Source organism: Triturus cristatus, chromosome 5_2 (genome assembly GCF_964204655.1).
Source record: "Triturus cristatus chromosome 5_2, aTriCri1.1, whole genome shotgun sequence".
Classification (NCBI taxonomy): Eukaryota; Metazoa; Chordata; class Amphibia; order Caudata; family Salamandridae; genus Triturus; species Triturus cristatus.
The window spans coordinates 270,274,195-270,297,346 of NC_140588.1; the positions used below are offsets into that span (position 1 = coordinate 270,274,195).

The 23,152-nt window shown below is 44.9% G+C and overlaps 1 protein-coding gene across 3 annotated transcripts in view; it reads left to right on the top strand.

Moving 5' to 3' along the window:
• JARID2 (jumonji and AT-rich interaction domain containing 2) overlaps positions 1-23,152 on the top strand; it is a 671,808-nt gene that overhangs the window by 256,028 nt on the left and 392,628 nt on the right. For all 3 annotated transcript variants that reach the window (XM_085607031.1, XM_085607030.1, XM_085607032.1), the window contains exon 3: positions 14,765-14,897. In XM_085607031.1, the coding sequence (XP_085463157.1) occupies positions 14,765-14,897 (133 nt within the window). The remainder of the gene's footprint in view (positions 1-14,764; positions 14,898-23,152) is intronic.

Below are 23,152 nucleotides of genomic sequence, written 5' to 3' on the forward strand. Positions count from 1 at the left end.
CCTTAGTCATTCATTCCCCTCCTGACCTTAGTCATTCATTCCGCACCTCCCATCTTTTAAGTTTGCTCTCAAAACGTACTTTCTATACTGGTAGTCAGGCTTTGGTGGACATGCCCAACTCATTTTGCCTCACTTTCCTCTGCCTTGTGCTCTCGCCTCTACTTCCTGCTGTCTTGCCACATGCGAATACTGCAATGTATCATGAATAACATGCAGTATTAAGAGCATTATAATGCATATACTGCTCGTCTGTTCCCTTCGCTTCTCATCTTTGATACCATCACAGCTTCATATAAGCACCCAGCCTCTCTTGTTATGTTCCCTTTGTTGCTGTGTAACATCGTTCATTGCACAATTGCTGTTGCTCCTAAATATATAAATAGAAGCAATTTGTTCTAGCCTGTTCATTTTTTTTTATATGGGGTCCTGTAGGAGCACATTTTAAGGTCAATGTGTATTTAGAGGCTTAGGGTATTGGTGTGATTAATTCACTTCTGAGTTATACCTGCATTTGCCTTCTGAGTAGTTATATTCTAGCTGGCAGTTTACATAACTTGACGTATCGCTGGCTTGTTGAGAAATGAAAAACCGGGTCAAAGGTAGGAGTTTGAATGGTCACTGGTAAAGCATGTTCTGTGTGTACATGCTCAAATATCAAATGGCCGTGCTACTGCAGGTCTTTTTGACAGGCGTGTTCGAGGCCGAAGGCAAGGCCATCGAAGTTGCGTTATTAAACCAATTTTATTATGGACATTTGCTTTTGACAGGCTGACAAAACATCTTGCCCAGTAATGTCATGGTTGCTTGACTTCCATGATAATTGTGCCCAGGCAAGACAGCGCACTCCGTATTTTTCCTTCCAAATGTAGCAATTGCTGCTGCTAACATTTTCTGGTTGATGCGGATAGTTCATACGTATGCTTTGTAGTATGAAGCCTATCCAACCGAATGTTCCAGTGCGTGTCAGTAGAAATGTGTTGCCAACCATTGGTTGTGTTGCCACTGGCATCTCTGATAAGAGACCGTGCTGTTAACTCTTGCATTGTAAATACAATCCGCTGGTCAGCTGCTCTTTGCATTTAAGAGTGGTGTTTTTGAAGACATGCTGGGGTTGCTGACTTCACGTTTATTTCAGTGCCTATTAGTTGCCAATGAGAGGTGGCGGCTACACTACAAAATGAAACATTTTCCTAGTAGACATGAATAAAACTTTAAATTCTATAAAGGATCTAAAGGCGAGGATTATGCTTGACTTTCGTTATTTTCCTTTGCTTATCAAAGGCAGGATATGACACCACTTTGGAATCTGTCTTTGTGCGCCTAGAAATATGAAAAGGACCCACTGGGGGGGGGGGGGGGGGGGGGGGGTGGGTGGTAACGACCCTTCCAGAGATGTCCAAAGCCTGAGACTTTCCTGCATGATACTAGACATAAGAGCATGGGGAGCTTCACCGACCATGCCTTTCGTGACAGGTATTTGTTCATTTGCCAAGTTCGAAAAAGATCCAAAACCTTGTTAACATCCCACAATTTGGAATGTCTGGGTTGTGGGTGAAGTGACAAACTAATCCCTCATCCGCTTACGTTTGAAAGGATGCTCACCCACCGAAGTAACTTGGACGGGAACATGAGGCGCGGAGATTGTCAACCTGTAAGAATTTACTGTATGGTAGGCCAAACCTTTAGATGCCAATGAAGCTAGACAATTCATGATGTGGACCACTTTGCACCCCATGGAGTCCTGATCATTCTAAAGGCACCAACCAACCCATTTGGTCCAAGCAGACCTGTACTGCTTGTTTGTACTGTCCGCCTAGGCCTCTGCCAGAGTTCTTTCAGACTCCTGTGAAAGGCCGCATAGTCTCCAGTGATGCATAAAATCTGCCAGGCCATGAGAAGCATCCAACCTTGAAGGAGCAGAGGGTGGTGACTGCACTGGTGATCCCGTAGGATACCCAGATTTTGGGGTAGACTGATTAGAGAATCCCAGGACGGCTTCAGAAGAACTGGAAACCACACTTGGGACCTACAATAAGGCGTAATCAGAACGACCTTTGCCTTTTGTCTGCGGATCTGGGTTGAGAGGCGCATGATCATGAGTAATGGCGGAAAGGCATAGCCCTCCTCCAGCGACCAATCTTGGAGGAAGGCATCCGTCGCTGCTGCCATAGGATCCGGCTTCCAACTGAAATATTTGTGAAGCTCATGCTTCAGGCAGGAAATGAAAAGATCCACAGAGAACGGACCCTAAAGTGTGTGCAGTCTCCGGAAGACTCTGGGATTTAACTGCCAGAGGCTCATGTCTGACCATGCCCCGGAGCACCAATCTGCAATCACAGACGCCCTGGGAAGATACTCTGCCGTCACTGAGACACTGTGGTAGAGGCAAAACGTCCCAAATTCCTTTGCCAGGTCCGCAAGTACCTCGGATTTGGTACCTTCAAGATGGTTTATGTAGCGAACTGCCGACAAATGTCCATCTTGACAAAGACACTGCCACTGAGCTTGTACTTTGTCCAACACTTTATGGTAGACTATCCCGCCATCAATTCCAAACAGTCTAAGTAGAGTTGTTGCTTGACGGCGGGCCATTTTCCTCTAGTAAAGAAGTCCCGGCAGCGAGCCCACCAGCCTAACTTGCTGACGCCTGATTCTATCACCAGATCTGGGTCTGAACTGAATGTAGCTCGCCCATTCACGTCTCCATGTGGTCCAACCACCACCTCATCTCCATCCTCACTTCTTCTGTGAGTGGGACCTGCTCAGAATATTGCAGACCCCTTTTCGGGTGGAAAGCCTTGAGACTTTGAAGGACCCTGTAGTGGAGAGGGCCCGGGAAGACCCATCAACCAGCAATCTGCTGGAGAGACGTTGTGGGCCAAGCCAGAGTCTTCTTTATATCCCTGCGGATCTTGGATACCTTCCGAGAAAGTAGGCTCATGGTCTTTTGCAGTAAGTCTATAATGAACCGGAGGAAAGTTGTCCGTTTCTCTGGGGTAAACGGGAACTTTTTCTTGCTGTTGACGAGGCTCAAGTAGGTCCACGGCTGTCTGTAGCTGCTCCGACAACTGTGCCAGGCACTGATCCAATAGGAGTAGATCGTCAAAAATTGGAGTAGATCGGTTGCGGACATGCTATTTGCTTATGTTTCTAAGTTTCATGGCTTGTATTTGTCTTTCTACAAATACAACTGTTATTTTATCTCTATTTTCTCACTGCCTTTTCCCATCTTTTGCTGTGTATATTATTGCTGGTGATTGCATCCCTCTGCGTAGTTTGCTGACTGTTTTGTTTGTAAACTTAATAAAAAGTAGGTCACAACTGGACTAAGTTTGCCTTAAAGGAAAATGTTATCACGTATGTGAGGAAGGTACTAATCGGGGAAAGTAATTTGTTATAAATGCTCCAGAAGTCTTATTAAATTCTCAGGGTTGATAATTTACAATTCACAGCAGTGTGGCGTTTCATAATGTGGGCTCCAGAAATATGAACAATCAAAATCTAAGTGGATGACTAATGGGTAGGTGGTAGAGACATGCATGTAAAGGTGATGGAACACCGTGCATGGTTTGCAGATGACTAGGGTCGATCTCTCTAATGCACCTGACAGTGCAATGACAATCAAGAGGACGTGTTCCACAAAATAAGCTTCATGTCATAAGAGACCTTGGGCATGATGAGCTTCTGCACTATCTGGCTTAGGACCAGGTTCAAGTTTCAGCTGGAAGTTGTCACTCCGTGGGATGCAGCAGTCCTCTGAGATGGAGATGGCTTTTGGCTAACCTGCTCAGTGATGACAAGATGGGTGAAGGCCGACTTACCAGAAAGCAGGTGCTTAAGTAAAGAAATAGTAGGACAAGATCCAACCTCCTTCATGGACCGACTCTATTGCTCTTAAAGGGAGGAGGGTATCCATTTTGTACAGAAATTAATGAGATGCAAACCATGGCAGATGTTATTTCATTTAATAAATATCAGTGATGAGATATTCTTCCTTACTTGGGGTGTGGGCGAGCATTGAATCCCTCCACCCTAAAAGGAGAGATTGGGACCTCCTGAGGTGGTGTGGGTGTTGACTCATTTGAATAGGAGGAAACTGAGGAGAAAAGGGGGCTGCCAGACTTGAGGTAACATTTGGTAATAGACTTTGAAGGCTAGAAAGCCTTAACTTCTGGAAGGAGGATTGCTGTCTGGTCAGTACTACTTACATGGCACTCAACAATCTGCCTGCGATATCCATTTTGTACAGTTGGAGGACCTGGTGAGTGGGGGACCTGCGAGATTCTTGCCATTAAATGGTGGACAAATTGCTTTTCCCTGGATCTCTGTCTTCAAGCCCTGAGGCTCTGTGCTGTTTAAATGTAAGAACAATTTGCATGGTGTTGGCAAACATATCGGAGGTTATGCTGCATCTGCTTTTGCTAAGACATGTTGCTGGGCAAAAAAATAATTTATACTCCACCTGGACATAATCTGGTAGCATGGGACGCAGTATTGCGAGCAAACTCCTGTAGCTTGCTATGATGGCATTGACCTGTATGAGCTAGAGACCTCTGGACTGGTCTAGTTTCTTACTGTAAGACTCATGGCACTTTGCATCCACGTCAATTTGGGAGGGCAACACATTTCCCTTGAGATGACTGAGGCGTGAGATATGTGTCAAAAGAACATTAATTGCTCGTTATGACTTCATGAGTCAAGTTGAGGGCTTATTGTAAATGTAAATTGATACTTGTATAGCGCACTACTCACCCGCAAGGGTCTCAAGGTGCTTGTACGAATACCGCTGTGGAACCCATCCTGGCTTTCCCTGTGAGGTGTCCACTCCAGAGCACCCCCAAGGTGGAGGGCAGGCATCCTTAGCGTTGTGGGGGCCGTTGTGGAGATTAAGCAAGCTATTGCCCAGTGTTGCAGAGTGGGACTCCATGATTGGAATAGGCACCAAGGTGAGATTTGTCAGGGCCGTGGAATTTTGAGCCCAAGACCCGCCGAGGCGGGGAATTGAACCCTGGTCCCAGGCCAGACCTCTGCATCAGGGTCTGCCGCTCTAACCATTGAGCCACACTTCTCCACAATTATTGCGTACATAAAATGCCTTCCGTCCGTGCAACTCCCCTTGCTCAACAGTTCTGATACTTGGGTTGATGTTTGAGTCCTTATCCAGGTCTTCCAAGGGAGGCTTATTGTCTGGAGCCAGAGTGGATGCTGGATCATAATCGGGAGTCAACCCTATGCTTATGTTTTTTTTTTTATTTTAAAACCTCTTTTTATTGAACATTTGTTATAACAATATGTTGCAACAAGTGCATACTGCATGCAGTTGGAGTGTTACATTTGACAAGTGATCGAGGCAGCAAATATTAGTGCATTTCTAAATACATACTCAAGTAAGTTGACAATCTAGTGTGTATGCAAATAACATGGTTAGTCTGTTCCACATTGACTGCATATAGTAACGGTAATAAAAAAAAAAACATTAACAAAACAGTATAAGGCAATCGAAGCATTCTGCATTGGTTTACATTGTAACATGTGACAAGTGAGGTAGACCGCAAGAGTCCGTGCATTGCCTGATGATCTTTCCAGTTCACCATCAAGCAACTGCAGTAAATCAAACTATATGGCTAGCCTGTTCCGACGGGCTACATATAGAAAAGTTAAACCAAGAGAAGCAACATGGAGCCATGAAAACTTGGTGGGCCCGAGGGTATGAGTAGCCAAATAAGTAGAAGGTGAAAGACAATCGAGGCGTACAAGCAAGTGTAAATAGTTTGAAACAGTGAGTACAGTATGGAACTGATCTGGGTAAGAGGACATTCATCTAATTAAGAAAAAGGAACGATATCAGAGGCGTAATGTATTCTTGCTGTTGCGCGGGAGACTGCATGGATGTGACCAGCAGATCGGAGTGTGGACAGGTAAGAAGTACAGTGAGTTGTCGTGAAGCAGTGTAAATTCATTGCGTTTGGGAGCGCAATTTGAGAGACACTTTAATCCCATCCCTGCGACAGGAGATGTTCCTGAGACACTTGGCTTCCTTCTTTATGTGCACTTTTCTCTCCACGCCATTGCCGACTTTCGCCACAGAGAAAATTGAGATGGGGACACTGGCCTTCCGGTGCTGCATAATGGCATGCTTTGCAAGCGTAGGGCAATGTCTAAAAAGTGGGCTGTAAGTTTTTTCTTAGTGAGTTTAAATTACCCTAAGGCACAAACCTCCCACCCATGGAGCCACCCATCACTTGGGTGAGGTGACTGCTAGTCAGGTTTGTGATAATGAGGGACATGACCATAGGATATCTAGATTATCTGCGCTTGTCAGCTGAGAGTGGGCGCTGCAAGCATTGGCTCCCTGTAAGAAGACTTTTATTTTCCGAAGGTGCGAGATACTGTGCAAAATGTAAAATTATATAAGCTTAAAATCCAGCTTGCCTGGAAGCTACTCCTGGATAAGCTGATGGTCTTTTCCATTCTTTGTCGAAGTGCTTTCTGCAGCTCTTTCTTGCTCATCACGGAGACCCTATAGAGAGACCTGTTTCTGGTAACCGAATGCTTTGGTTAGACAGCTGATAAGGTGTTGGTCACTACCCATGATATAGATGCTTTGCATTACCCCATATGCGAGCGGCCTCTCTAAGGTAATACACCAATCAATGTGAAACTTGCCAGCCTAGACACTATATGTTAAAAACTGTTCTTTATGGATATTGAATTGTTCCATGAGCTTTTCAAAGGACAAACATTGCTTATCTTGGAAAAAATCACCCATGACACCAGGCCTACGAAATGCCATTTTGATAAGTCGACCGTGGTTATGGCTTGCTCAGGACACGAAGTCCAGGAGTGGACTTGTAGTCACGCGGGGTGCAAGGGAGGTGCTGAGCAGTGATTTGTTGCCTCCATGAAAGCAGAAGTAGGCCTCTTGCATTAAGCAGGAATGTGGGGTGGGCAGCACGACCTGGGGTATACAAAACCTATAGTACTCTCTCCACTCTCTGTTCATGGCATTATCCTCAATATGAATTTCTGACAGCCAGCTGCATACACCTCGTAATTGTGATGCAAGGTAATTTGCTTGAGGTTTGGTGCCACCAGACCGCCTTTATCAATGGAGTGCTGCAACTTGACCTTACAAGAACTATTACGCCAGATCAAATTGCCAATAAGGGCATTCAGGGAGCGAAATAATTTACCAGGCAAATGTATATGCTTATGTTTTTAGGAGCAGTGCCATACCAGTGAGCCCGGCTGGTGCCAGCAGGACTGGTAGTGATTCACGAGGCATAGATAAAAGGGGCTTTATGTGTCACAGCTGTACCAGTAACTTTGCAGGCTCAAGAGTGTATGGTTCTGAAGGAACTGAAGAGACAACCCTTCACTACAACATATCACTTCATATCCAGAAAGGATTCTAAAGCCAGAAACCATGAGAGAATGCTTTCTAATCCTGTGCACTGGATGGGCCCAGCGCATGTCAATCAAAATCAGTGATTCCAGCTGTTCTTGAACAAAAGGAACTAAAATGTGTGTTTAAATGAGAAAGCAAGTCAGTTGCATTCAGTCCTTATTCTGAAAAAGCTGACTCCAAAGCAATGGAGCCATAAGGAAATACATCATTGGGTGTTGCTAAGGTCCAGAGTTGGCTTTGGTGTGGTCTTGCTTCACTGGTGTAAGCAATAGCTTTCAGCAAGAATTATCTAAGTGGCTGTCTTGATAGCTGGACTTTTGCGCATTAAAAAAGGTGCTTCAGTTTGCTTCAGTGGAGTGTGTGACTGCACCAAAAATGTTTGGAGGTGGTTGTTTTTTTGCTTCCTTTATTTAAATGACGTACTTGGCTTCCTAACTCAGTGGTCCTTTTTCTCAACAGCTCTCAGCACCGAGCTGGAGTTAGATTCAAACGTAAGGGGAGGAGTACAGAGTTGCATCCTCCTTTTCATCCTGGTAGGACACTACTAACTACATGAGATAGGCTGTACTTCCTAGTGCAGCCATCCCCACGGCCCATGAGGAGGACAGAAATTGGGTCCATGATGCATGCCCAGGGAGAGATAGGTGTGTGTTCGGCATCTTGTGCAGCTGATCAGAAACAGTACTCCCAGAAGCTAAGGCTTATCTGTTCTTTTTGTACAGTAGTGACTTATAACTTCTTCACCTAGACAGAGATTAGACCTGCAAGAACTGCAGCAACCTTTCTAGAGGGTGGTTTCAGTTGGTCTTTGAAAGGCCTTCTTCTCCTGGTCACTTGATGCCTGATCTCTAGACCGCAACACTCATTTTTCATGTCAGCTGAAACAAGCTGTTTGGTCTGGCGGGAGAACTGATTGTGCTCAAGATACCTTGCCCTTCCCAGTGTTTCTTGCAACTTTGCACGTAGCCCGTTATTGTGCTTCCCATGCAGGAACATGGATTGTCCATCAATAAGGTATATTGCTGATGTACAGGGATCCGAGTACTCCTCCCAGTTTTAAAACCTCATTGCACATCTCTTGATTCCTCTCGACTCCTACTTAGTGTTGCAATCCTTTGTCTCCTGTTGTAACAGTTTTGCCCTTGCTCTGTATACAAGGCAGATGGTTATGGAGAGACTTTTTGCCATGGTAGCATACAGGGTGCAGGTGATTAAGATAATTATGCTCTATGCAGGAAACCGAAGATCTGCAGATCAGCACCTGTGGCATGACTTTCTTGTTTGAATCGTCCACCTGGATGAGCCAATGAAAACAGTGCTTTGCTGTATCTAGTACATCTCAGATTATCCCAGTCCATCTCCTTTGTCATGAGGCGAAGGTGGCTCCGTATAAGTTGTGTTTGAGTCAGTTGGGCTGCCAGTGTGTTTTGACAGAGTTAATTTCTCAGCCATTATTTTATAGGAGATCTGGGCATGATCTGTATTTTTAAAGATCCTGAAATTCATTTCTTTCTGGAGGGGTAACAAAGAATGTTCAATCCTGTTGACGAACATGCACCTCCATTAAAACGTGGTGGTGTCTAGGGTGATTGGATTGTTTTTCTAAACAAATGTCCAACCGTGACATGAAATTAATGAGTTGGAAAGTTGTGTTCTTGCTTCCTATCTTGTACACTGTATCAGTGTGTGATCCTCTTGCGGTTTGTCATTGAGGTCCTTGAAAATCCCCTTTTAAAAAAATTCTTCAGTTATCTCATATTTCCAGTTTAACCAAACCATATTCTCACCGGCTTGTTCCAGAATCCAAAAAAGTCTGTGATGCGTGCCTTCTACTCTTTGAAAAACAATTTAAATATGACTAGTAGATCAACCAAACATCTTCTACCTTGTGGGCCTGGTTACTAAACAGCCCGTTTCTAGGTGGATCGTGGAGTGGAACCAGCTATGTTATTTAACAGCAAATAAAATGCTTCCTTGGTGTTCAAGAGTTTTCTTTTTTGGAAGCAAACCCTCGAATGGGGTCATTTAAGGTCACGCCTACCAGACAGTGCAAGCTGTCTGGTTGTGAAAGACCTACTGTGAACTTAATGGGCTTAGAGTCCGCCCATTGCATTGGTTGGCTTTAAAGTCCTTCTCATTTGTTAGCTTCATATTCGATGGCTTACCTTACTCTTGCCGTTTGTCCCACCGCTGTAGCATAGCCTCATTATGAATCTTCAAATTGACTGACTTATGCCTTTACCCTAATAATATTAGACATGTATTCTTAGACTCCTGAACAAATTGAAATCAGTCATACCAGTTTTCAAAATTAGAATAGCAATAAAATCCTTGGGTTTATCCAGGCTTGAATATGGAAATGTGACACTGTTGGGAATTTCCAAATCGCAACTGGCACCGCCGAAGACAACCCTCAATGCTGCAGCTAGACTGTTAACAGGACTGAGTCGCTTTGACATATCACACCGTTACTAAAGTCCCTACAATTGCTTACACTTGAAGCTAGGATCATCCTCAAGCTAGCCTCCCTGCAAACAAAGCCCTGCACTATGGTATACCTGAGTACCTAGCCCACAATCTGACTTTATCAGGAGGTAGTCGCTCTCTTAAAAGCACAAGCTCCCTCCTACTAGAGCCAGTGGGATATAGGAAATCACGAACGTTAGCTCGTGCTTTCTTCGGTTCGGCCCCCAAAATATGTAACTCTTTACCATCTGAGACTCATCTGAACCCATGGACCAGGGATTTCAAAAGGAAGGTTAAAAGGAGTTTATTAAATAGATTCCTCTCAGACTGAATTGACCTTGAGTCAGCAATGTAACCACACTACAACACATGGTTCTCGAAAGCACAAGCCTGCAACTTCCTCGCAGGTGGGACATGATTAGACCATAGGGACAATGATCCCAGTAGTGTTGATGCAGCGAGCTACCCATAGGGTGTGGGTGGACAAAGTTATCTTTTATATCAATAAGATACTCCTGTTGTTTTTGTAAGAGGTATGTAATGCAACTGCTTTTGCTCGTTACAGCGCTCTCATAACTTTGGGTCATGATCGTGCTTTATAAAACTCTAAAAATAAATAAAATATTGAGGGAACTACTTTTTTTCTATTACGTTCAGTACTTCATGAGAGTGCATGTTTTTAGCTGTCTCTATCTTGTGCTGCTACTCCCCTTTAAACTGTTCCCGCTTCCCCTGCTGTTACTCCTCACCCTTCCAAGATTGTCTCCAAAAGTACAGCAACAGGGATGTTTTTGCTGGATTATGGCTGAAGAGCTGAGTTTAAAGGCTGTTTTTTGCTTTATCTCCTGCATTCTACATATAGCATAAAAGCGCCAGCTTTGGCATAAATGCTTTTATGACGCTGTGGGAAAGGCCATCTGCAGCACTCATTCAGCTTGCCACTTCGAGAGATGGTGTACTTAGCATGACACTTTTCCTGGAGGCCTTCAAATCTGTTCCATGGACTACCGTCGAAGGCTAGGTCACTGAATCCTGTGAAAGTAAACTAGGCCTGGTAAAAATGTACTTTATATTCCGGGACAACCTTATGTTTTTTACGTATGTTCAGCGTTTCCTCAGTGAAATGTATTTGAAAAATTAACCCTGGCATTTATAAAGATTGAAAGTATTAAATGTACAGTTTTGAGATACCATAAGATGTTTGCTTTTCTATCAGTATTCTGAAATGTGTTTTATTTTTTATCTTTTTCAAACAATACTTTAGAGTTTAGACAAACATTGGCCAGGCCGACAACTCTGCATTCATATTAAATAGACGAGACCTAGTGGATCTGCTAATACTAGTTTATAATATCCCTCTTATTGGGACCTGCAAAGCGCCCACTTGGAAGTAAATGTGCACTTTTCTTTGCTCATTGTTTGGACTCGGATGCTAGAGCAGATGGTAATGTACGTCAGAAAACCCACGGGAACCTTCTGCCTGATTAAACCTTCCAGCACCTAACTCCTGTGATAGTCTGGGAGGTAAAATAAAATCTATGGTAAATGAATCTGTTGAAGGAGTCTTGTTGGAGAAGGAAATGTTGCACACCTGTAACAGTTTTTCATCGACAGATCCTGCCCTGAATGGCACATCTCCCCCATCCACGTTGTGGCTTAAAAATATTTCTCGAAAAAAAATAGAACTGAGTTTCAATTGTCTTTGCTCAAATGTATGCGCCACTAACTGCATCAAGAAGCTTTGGAGACAGTTTTTTGTGGGTACTACATCTCTGAAGTGTTATGCTTTAATAGGGCTTGACTTTTAAATGTTTTTTTCTTTTTGAAGAAATAGTGGAATGTAGAAATAAACTTGATAGAAAAACAATGATAGTTTTCTAAAAGTATAAAACATTTTGATGTTTCTAACGTCAAGCCTGGCAGCAAGGAATTATTCAGAGGTTATGAATTTGGAATTAATCCGTCACTGGAGAAGAATAATAGCATATAGGAAACCTTTCTTGTCTGAACTTTTCAAATGTTAAAGATTGCCTATGCTTGATGCAAAATCAATGTGATTAAATTTTATTAAGCACAAAATTAGATCGAAATCAATTAAAAGGGTTATTTGTGGACAATTATTCATACGTGTTACTCGTCTGAAATAATTAATTCGTATTGCTTGTTTCATACAGTGTGCTATGCCTCAATCTATTAATAACATTTTCTCCTAATCACAAAAATCTTTTTGTAATATGGACCAGAGTAAAATCTATTATGGCCCCTCTGCTTCAGACTCTGAAGATCCGATATTGAATTATAGAGTTGGACAGGCCCAAATAACGGCTATTTATGTATGTCGAAAGATACGAGTTATGCATGACATTTCTGCTGGCCTACAGTAGTTTAAATTCAAACCTGACCAGTGAGGACAATTATACTTGCTGAGTTTATACCCATTGGAACCAGATGTTAAGCGTTCTTGTATCGGTTTGTTGCTCGCTCATTTTATAGGGTTTATCTACTTGTATCCCTGCTTAATCTTTGCAGTAAGAGATGATGCCTCCCTCTATCCCACAATTCACTAAGAGCATATCAGCTGCTCCCTTGCTTTGCAGCACTCCTAGAATCCCTCACCCTGCATCAAAGTACAAAGCACATGGGTACTACCTTCAATTGACATTCCTTCAGTAGAATGGATTAAGAAGTAAATATGCATACTATAAGTGCTATCTGTATTCCAGTTGAGGCTGCCCCACCTAAATAGGTTTTTTCTTACCCACCCACCTATTCTCATTACTGCTTAAAAATCGTCCCTTCATGTTGCACCTTTCATTTTGTTGCCTTGTTACTCTCTTGCCTCATCGTGCTTGTTGAATCTCCTCACCTGCCACCTTCATGCCTATTCCCTCTTTCCTCAATTTTTAGGTCGAGCATTCGAGACCTCCTTGTATATACTTTAGTATATACTTATATATTAGTATATACTTATATGTGTATGTACTTTGTGGGCTTTGGAGATCAGCCCTAGGACTTGTCTGTTCCGCTTATGGACTTCTTTTTCTGTTCAACTCCCTCTACATTTTTCGTCTCTTTTCCTTTTAGTATGCTTGACGCGCTCTACCACGAGCACATATGGACTACGTTGCTCAGTTTTTAAACTGGGAAGTGACCTAATATTTCTTCTTTCGTCCTCGGGGCTCCGAGGAGTTTACGATTTTCTATACCAGTCGTTGCTGGAGCTGGTTCGCTCCTTTTCTATTGATACCATTCAGGTATCTTTTATTATACTGGTACTCTCGGGATTTGGTCACTATTTTGTTTCCCCCCTCCCCCCTTGAATAGGACTGTATTTCTGGTTTCCAATGGTTCATGTTTTATTTTGGATCTCTCGATGACTTTAAATAGGAAGGCTTTGGGTCTTTTTCTAATTACTAAAACACTTCCTTTTGGGTAATTGTTTTTTAGGGGTCACGCCAAAGGCCTGTTTGGTTCATCCGGTCATCCTTACAAACTTTAGCCTTAGTTTCTCGCAACTTATCCTTTCCTTTTTTTATTTACTCTTCTTCGTTTTGACTAAGTAAATGAGCAAAAAGAAAAAATAACTAATTTACACTATTTTGAGTAACTTGTATGCAATAGTGTACAAATGTTGTGTCTGTTTTTTAAATTAACAGCCTTGAGAAAGTCGTCAAACGGCAAACCGTGTCGGCTTTTTCATCTTTGGATATGAACTTGTTTGTTACTGAATCTTTGTCTTGAAAATAAAGCCTTTGGACCTGCGATTTTATGTCGTGTTTCTATGACATCTTTACACTGACTGTGCCACTTGGATTGTCTACGAATCTGGCAAATTCCATCCCAATACTGGTTTTCGGGTGACTAAACATTCTAGCACGACTTGGGACATGGTTTCTAATTGTGTTGTAATGGCCTGGTCCATTTGAGCTTTGTTTGTCGTTCCACGTAACGTTACACTGATAATCAACTTTGCTTGATGACTGCATGTTGCCCATCCAGCCAAGTCTGTGATAGTGCCTGTATGTCATAAGATTCATAAATATGTACGTTGGTTCATAGGTGGCTTCTCTGCAAGCAGTGTGTGATCGCCTGTTGTGGTGTTTGTTTTAACACAAGCAGGAGTATAGTTCAGTGTCTGTTGATCCGGGTTAACAGTTTCTTTTCACTTTCTGCACCTTAAAATGTTATTGTTCTAGTGCTTTCACTGATGTGCTGTACAGGAAAACAACAAAAACGGAGGAGGCAAATTAAACCATCAATAATAATAATAATGTCATGTTATGAGAGTGTGGGTCTAGAGCTATTGAGATATGACTTGTGGAGCAAATGTTTTATAAAGGGTCTGGATAAAGTATAAGAGCAACATACTGTACCGTAGAGTTCCATTGTTATGGGGCAAATTATTGCTTGCAGTGATTTAAGTCGCATGGATATCAGAAAAATCTAGGACCTGGAGTAAGGAGGAAGGGGTAGGAGAATCTATGGAACCAGATAAAAAATGAAAGAATCGGGCGGGGTGTGAGCAAACCAGGAACATATGAGCACCAATTGAAGAACACTGTAGCGGAGAAGATAGGAAGTTAGCATGGCACAGAGGTGAGGAGACAAAGCAGTGGGGGCAAGCTTGATGAGGAGGCGAATGGTAGAATTAAATGGACACACAAATAACCAGAAAGGCTGATGAATAGAGAATAGTAGCTAAAGTAAGAAAAAAAGAGCAAGGATAATCGTTTTAGTAGTGTAGGTTAGACGCAATCTTATTTTAGTAAATTCTGCTGTGAAATATATACATCTTGTAAGCGGTAATGTCACCGCCTTTGGTCCTCCAGATTTGGCTGTTGATTTTTCTGTTTTGCAGTGCACTGTAAGTTGTTTTTTTCTTCCCTGCAGGGCTTTTGATTAAAGTCCAGGCTAAGGAATCAGAGTTGTCCTCTGAGACTGAGAAGGATGATACCTCGCAGGGATCTTCGCAAACCAATAGCGTGACCTCATCAGATTCGGAAGATGGCCCTCCCAAGAAAAGGTTAGCCTCTACTTAAAAATCTACAACAAGTTTAGTTGTGAATGAAAATGCAATAAGTTATGGTTTTACCTTTATTTTCAGATATGTTCTTCACATCCTGAGTGTTAGAAATGGGGGTCTCTAGTTGGCAATGGTTTGCACCTTTGTCTAACTAAATAGGGACCCTTCCTTCCTGTCAGGATAAGGGGGGATACACTACTGAAATAACTCCTGCTCACCCCCTTGGTAGGTTGGCACGAGCAGTCAGGCTTATCTCAGAGGCAGTGTGTGAAGCAATCGTACATAACCTACAGTAATACAGTGAAAACACTACACAAGGACACCACACCAGTTTTAGAAAAATAACCAATATTTATCTGTGAAACAAGACCAAAATGATACAAGACCAACATACAGGTAATCAAAAATAGGCACTCTGCACATATGACTTAAAAATGCAGTTTATTGAAGTCGGTAGCTCCGTCCAGTGCTACAGCGGTGCTGAAAACAGAATCAAACAGTTCCGGCCGACCGCGTCAATGTAGACCGGATTTAGTGTCAGCAGACTCGTAAACAGTACCTTTGGTTCCAGCCGACCGCATCGGTGTGGGCCGGTCGTGGCAACCGTCGCGGTTGCGATGTGAAGCATAGCGGTGCGGCGTGTAGTGCTCTCAAGTCGCGGTGCAGGCAGCAGCTTGTGACGGTCATCCATCAGCGTCGGTGAGACCTGTGGTGTGGAGTGAGGCGGTGCTCGTGGCGGTGCTGTTGGGTCACGGTGCAAGCGACGGTGTCGGTTGATGGGAGCTGGCGTTGGTCGGCCCAGACTGCGGTGTGAGACGGGGCAGTGTGTGGTGTAACTTGCAAGCGGTACCCCCAAACCATGGTGTGGTCACAGGTGTCGCAGTCAGCGCGAAGCGACGTCGTCGGTGAGACCAGTGCGGCAGAGTGAAGCGGTGTGGAGCAGAGCCCACAGGTTGCGGTGCAGGCAGTGGCTCGGTGGCAGTTGTCGTCATCAGTGAGACCAGGGTTGCGGTGCGAAGTACGGCAGTGTCCTTTGCAGTGCCTTCAGGACGCTGAGCCTGCAGCGTTGTCAGTGACTATGTTGGCTGTACCCAGATCCAAGTTAAGTCTTTTCTGTCCCTGAGACTTCGTGAACAGGAGGCAAGCTCTGTTTCAAGCCCATGGAGACACTCCGCAACAAGTAAAGAAAAGTTCAGTCCAGTCCTTTTACTGCCGAAGGCAGAAACAGCAACTGCAGGCCAACCCAGCAAAGGGGCAGTACTCCTCCTGGTAGTTCTTCCAGCTCTTCTTCTTGGCAGGTTACTTGATCCAAGCAAGTTCTAAAGTTCTGGGGTTTGGGCCACAATATTTATACCACATTTTTGTCTGTTCTCTTGTGGCAAAAGTATCTCAGCTCAGTCCAAACCAGTTATGTCCTCTCTGGCCCAGCTTCCTGGCAGGGGATGGAGACAGCATTGTGTAAGGGAGACTGGGCCTATTCAGGTGCAAAGGAAATCTCCTTTCACCACTCTAAATGCAGACCAGGCCTATTCAGGTGCTAGTGAAACTCCTCCCACTACTCTGAATGCTGCCCAGATCTGTTCAGCCCAGCCCTGACACACCTCAACACCCCCAGTGACTGTCTACAGGGAATGCACATCCCCAGTCCCTGTCACTCCAAAACCAGACAGTCAAAAAACAAACAAGCAGAGGCACATAGGATGGCTAAGGAAGAAAATACTCACTTTCTAAAAGTGGTATTTTCAAACACACAATATAAAATCATCTTTACTAAAAGATGCATTTTTACGTTCTGAGTTTAGGCATACTAAACTCCATTTCTCCATCTCATCCCAATGGAAGTTATACTTTTAAGATGTAACAAAGTACCTCCCATTCTATCCTATGGAACAGATAGCCTTTCCATAGTGAAAAACGAAATACGCTGTATTTCAGTATCAGAACATGTCACACCCACCAGTACACGTCGCACCTTTCACATACACTGCACCCTGCCCACAGGGGTACTTTGGGCCTTCCTTAGGGGTGACGCGCATGTAATAAAAGGGAAGGTTAGGGCCTGGCAAGTGGGTGCACTTGCCAGGTCGACATGGCAGTAAAAACTGCATGCAGACACTGCAGTGGCAGGTCCGAGAAACTTTTGAATGGCTGATTTAGTGGATGGCACAATCAGTGATGTAGGCCCACTAGCAGCATTTGATTTACAGGCTCTGGCACCCTTAGTGCACTTTACTAGGGACTTACCAGTAAATCAAATATGCCATTCATGGAAACACCAATCCATAAACGTAACTTACCCGGAGAGCATATGCACTTTAGCACTGAATAGCAGTGGTAAAGTGCCCAGAGTCCTAAAACCAACAAAAACAGGGGGCCAAAAAACTAAGTCTGGGGGTAACCCCGCTGAAAAAGCCATGTCTAACACTGAGTCAATCATGGCGTTGCATTAGGAGCCCCTATTTATTTATTTATTTATTCCCTTTTGATCTGCAGCCCCACACAGCATTAGAATATTTAATATAGAACATAGGAGAAAATATGCAATACATATGTAAACGAGTAACCATTTAGAAGGGAAATAGAATTTTCTGGGGTAAGAATGGGGGAGGGGTACGAGGGTCGATCAGCAGACAGATGAACCTATTCTAGTCTGGAGCTTTAACATCAAATAACCGTTAACTGGGGGTATCTGGGGACTGAAAACCCTGGATTAGTGACCGACTGTGTGAGGATGGAGTTCTATAGGTCATAAAGGGTAGCATTCCCTTTTAGAAAGTGATTTCAGTCCAGTAGCGTCTGCCACCTATGCACCTCTTGAAACAGTGAGTCTTTATCTCTTCTCAGAATTGTAGAGTTTGATGGGATGTTCGTAGTAAGGTCGGCAGCGAGATGAAGATGGTTGCAGAAGGTCCAGAAAAAGACTGCGACTACTGCCTTTGTGATTGTGCTGTTCAGAGTTTGCAGTTTGAGAGAGTCTTTGCTTTTCAATTCTCTCAAGCCATTTAAAATTGTCAGGTCTGGTAGATAGCTTGCAACTGTCTGTCTCGGTGGCGTGCTTTGAAAGTGAGACAAACATTTTTTGGCCCTTATACGAGCCTATAAGGGGAGCCATTTCAGATCCCTCAGAGTTGGGGATGTCAGATCCTGCTTCGTGGGGCCCAGTGGGGTACACAGGGCTAACAGGGGCTACTGGACCTCAGCCATGGGAGCTAAGTTCATTTTCTGTGAAACCCCTGTGTGCGCCCTACTGTGGCCCTGCAAACTGGGTGAAGTAGAGCTCCTTCAGCACTTGACTGTCAGTGGTAGCAATGGCGAGCCATGGTAACCTTTCCAGGCAGTGTGTGGTGGATCAAGCTCAGAACTCCTTAATCACCCAGCAGGGCAATCATTGATTTTCCAACACTTTGTTTGTCTTTTATAAAAAAGAAAGCTACATCCAATATGCAAATTACATATGAACATCCACTGGCGTGGGACCACTGTACCCATGGTGTCAGGTTCCCTTCCCTTCACCTTCCCCCAACTAGACGTAATATATGATACAGCACGTTTCAGGAACAGGTGCTGTGCCACCCCTCTCGTTCAGTTTTTTTGCAACAAGTTTTACAGTCTTCAACCTAGTATGTAAAGCTCAACAATGCAGGTTTTTGTCTCCCGCCAGTCATGGTCAGAACCTGGGGCACACATTTGGTTACTCCTCCTCCCTCCGGGAAGTATGTGCCTGCTGTGAGTGCATAGGCACCCCAGTCCTGTTAGTAAAAACATTAGCTGCTGAGGCTGCTACCCAGAGGCTGGCTGGCTCTGGAATCACATGCAGTCGCTGGCACTTTTCTGGGCTTAGGTTGGCTCGAGCAGGATTTGAGGCTATGGGTGCTCCAAAGGTAACTCTCAGGGCGGCGGTGCAGCTTCGACATCACTCAGGAGGGCGATGGGACAGTGACTGTTTTTGTGCTAGTCTGGTCAGTCATCATGGCGGTACAACGCTTTAGCCCCAATTACCGACTCGCAGGGGCACAAATATTCAGGGTCAATGTGGCACAGTCCACTATGGCACACTTACACTGCTGCTTGCTTTAGAGTCAAAGTGGCGTAGTGCCCTTAGGGCTTGCTTTGGAAGCGTTGGGTTGTAGGTGAGAGAGTTGACACTTCGATCCGAGAGCACACTGCTCACACTCAAGTCTTTCCACGCAGACAGACCTTTAGCTTTGGGGTCGGCTGTTTCTGCTCACCCTGGTTGCCGGAACCTCCTGCAGGGTTAGCACTCTCCTTACTTTTTCTTCTCAGGCAGATCAGCAGAAGGAGATAGCTCTTACTTCCTGCTCAGACTCCAGTTGATGTTCCTTTCACAACTAGGAAACTGGCTGTGCCCAGCAATCCTCTGTGTACTCTGCTGAGCATACAGTTCCTTGGTCAAATAGAAATTTGTGCTGGAACCACAAATGGGTCCGCATCTTCCACGTTTATACACGTAAAAACTTGGCACGTGTATTCCCCGTCTGCATTCTCAGAAGTGGTTTGGGTTATTTCTCCTTTCAAGTGTCCTTTTCCTTGCGGTCTTCCAGACAGCCTTTGTGTAGAGTGGGCTTTTGTTGCTCCAAAATGGAGACAACCCTGTTGTGAGAAGTCTCCGACGTGTGAGCATTTTGCACTTGGCTATTCGCTCTAAACTGAATAGGAAAAGAGACAAATGTTTGGCCTCCACTCAGACCCTTCACAGTCTAAACAGAGATTGCAGTCCCTTCTTTCATCCTGCCATCAATCAAACGGTAGTGCTCAGGAAGATTATTCAGCAGCTCCTTGCAGGAAAGGTACCTATTAGAATTTCGAAAGAGAGTAGTCTTTTTTTTTCCCCCAACTTGAGTGTCTAGGTCTCATCCCCTCCAGCTTTCATAATGTCATCAATACATGTCCACTATCTTGGTAATAACCTCACCGCCATCATGTGCACATGAACAAGCCAGGGGCTTCCAAAATCGGACCCACAGGTCTCTATTTCTTTGGTCTCTCGTGCACATAATATAAGCACCACAACGGCGACACACATTCAAGCAAACATATACAGGCATGTTAGCCTTCTACCTGGGTTAGCGTGTAATAGCTGAACTTTACGTGACTGGGCTAGCATGCCTCCAATCCTGTGACACAGAAAAAAGGTCTTGTCACAACTATTGATTCATAAAACCCAGTACACTACAACCACTGCTCTGTGTGGTAAACCCATGACCGATAGTCCGCTGTCAAAACAAATGAGGACATGCTTTGTGCCCACCTTCAGGATAGGTTCAGGACCTCACTTGTGTTAAGAGACAGCCGGTCTAGGCCTTCACGCACACACTAGATGGGTGAGAGGCTGGGGCCAAAATCAAAAACTAGGATACCAGATACTTCCAATTGGGCACTCCGGGCAGGGGAACATGACTTTACACCATGCAGGGGGACATTCTCATCCCACCAGGAGAAATGTGATCACATTTCCTTTTATTGGTAACTGGCTGCACTAGAATGTAAAACTGCATTGAGAGATGTCAAGGCTAAATGTTGTATGCCTGCATTTTTTTGTGTAACTGCACAGTTTACTACATCTTCCTGGCCTTAAGCAAAATTTTCACCCTGTGCATTCTGTTCTACAAATTTCTCTTGCTGTTATTCTTGTTCACTAATTATCCCACAGCTCATTTATTCTTGTCCATGTAATATTGAAATCTTCTTTTTAAATGTATGTTCGAGCCATATAAGCTGCAGATCACACACTATGCATAGATCGCCATCTGGTGTTGGGCCCGGATGTTTGCACTTGTTTATGTCCTGGAAAAGTCTTTGGAAGTCACAAGATGGGTAACTCCTCCTTTGGATGATAGTGCGCATGGGCATTGGCTCCATCTTCATATTGTTTTTTTTCTGCCATCGGTCTCGGATGTGTTTCTTGCGCTCCAGTTCGGAACCGTCACCGATTCCACTCTCGACGCACAATCCTTCACCCTTTTCCGGTATTGTTTTCCCTAGTCATTGCGCATCTCTTCAACATCGACTAAGGCCTTCGGGCCTACTTGGGCCTTGGTATCTGGCTCATGGAAAGGACGCCATTCAAGAAATATCCTCAATGTGGGTCGAAATTTCCCCACACCGATCTGCATGAGGTGTGCAACCTCTGCCTGTCACCGGAGCACGAGGTCAGAGACTGTGCGGCTTGTGCCTCTTTCTGCTCCAAAAAGACCATTAGAGATCGTCGAGCCAGAAGAACAATGTACCAGAACAGGAGCGGATCGAAGAAGGCCCCGTCGGCGCCTCCGAAGCCGATGACTCCGACCTCAAGGACATCACTCCTGGGCAGCGGGTCGCAAGTAAAGACGTCGACCCCGACCCCCTCCCTACACCATCGAAAAACGCTTTGGTCACACCTTTACCTTTGGGCCCAGGTGCACACGAGAGGCTGCTTCCCATGCCCTGCACTCGGGTCCGGCAAAGAAGCCTATTGAGCCTTAAGGCAACTCGGGCTCGAGTCAGTCTGCCGCCGGTACTGAGCAGTCAACGGCACTGAAAAAGAAACCGCCCTCCTCCTCCGTACCAATCGCTGCCTCCACATCCAAGCACTCGGCACCGAAATCTACAGGCACTGCCCCATCGACTCTCTCAGAGCCGAGCAAAAAGCTGATTCATAAAGCTTCGGATTCACACCCTTTGGAACCGAAAAAAAGCCTTGGAACCGGAAAAACACCCTGTTCCACAAGCGGCCACAGAGACTGTAAAACATCACAGTTCCAAGCCAAAGGAGCACAAAACGGTCCAGAGTCGGTGCCGCGCAAGTCTGCCGAACCGAAATGGTAGACGCCAAAAGACCAGCCTCTATCAGAAGAGCTATTTAGACCAGACCCTAAACAGCAAACTCTTCTATAAGACCCTAAAACTGGTCAGCTGACTTTGAGTACAAAGAGACCATTGGATACACCTGTACCGGCTCCACCACCTAAAAAAAGGGACATTGCCACATCTCCCCTCAGGGTCCCTTCTCCTCCACCCCCACCTCCCCCACCAATGGATGATGATGACGCCTCTGATGACACAGAAGGGGGTGCGGATGATGAGCCACTAGGGGGTCCACCTTATTCCCTGGACCCCTGGGATGATTACAATACGCCAGATGTCCCTAATGTTCCACAGGATGACATCTACCCCTCTAGGCCTGCCCCTCTGGAGGACACGATGGGTTTTCATCAGCTCCTCCACAGAGCTGCCCAATACCACGGGGTGGATTTACATACTGACCCTGTGGAAGACGATTTCCTTATGGACACTTTTGATAACCCACAGAGGTCCACCACTATTCTGCCCATCCTAAAAGGAGTCACCAAGAATGCACCTGAGGTATTTAAATATCCTGTTAGGGCTAGGGTTATTAACCCCAGGATCGAGAAAAAGTACAAGGCTGCCCCAGTAGACCCAGCTTACATTAAGGGCCCCGTACCACTAGACTCCCTTGTAGTCTCCAATGCTAGAAAGAGGTCCAACTCTCAGACATCAGGGGATGCTCCACCCCCGATAAAGAGTCCAAACTCTTGGACGCTTCTGGCAAAAGAACCGCATCACAGGCAGCTAACATATGGCGTATCGCCTACACTCAAGCAATGTTAGCCAGGTACGATAGGGCATATTACGACCAGCTAGAAACCGTATTGCAACACCTCCACGACCAATATAAGGACAAGGCCAATCACCTTATACAGGAGGGGAAACTGATCACCAACACCTCCATTCGTTGCGCACTGGACATGGCAGATACTGCCTCCAGAGCTGTCAACACCAGTGTTCTCCTGCGTAGACATGCCTGGCTACGCATTTCAGATTTTAAACCTGAAGTACAAAGTTCCATCTTAAACCAACCATTCGATCAGGAACACCTATTTGGCCCTAAAGTAGATTCATCCCTTGAAAAGATGAAGGACACGGATACAGCTAAGTTAATGGGAGCCTTGCAATCGCAAGCTCTCAGACGTTCCTTTCGTCGTTCCTCTTACAGGGCACCTCCAGAGGCTACTCCTCTGACAACCCCTCCACCTCTTATAAGACTTCCACCTAGTCTACATTCACCAGAGAGGAGGCTACAGAGGCAACAATAACAAAGGTAGAGGCAAGGCCAACAACACCCGCTCTGCCTCCACCCCTACCCAATGACTTCCCACCGTTCCCCCCGGCCCATTCCACTCCAGTCGGGGGAAGATTACAACAGTTCCTGCCTGTTTGGAGCAACATCACCACAG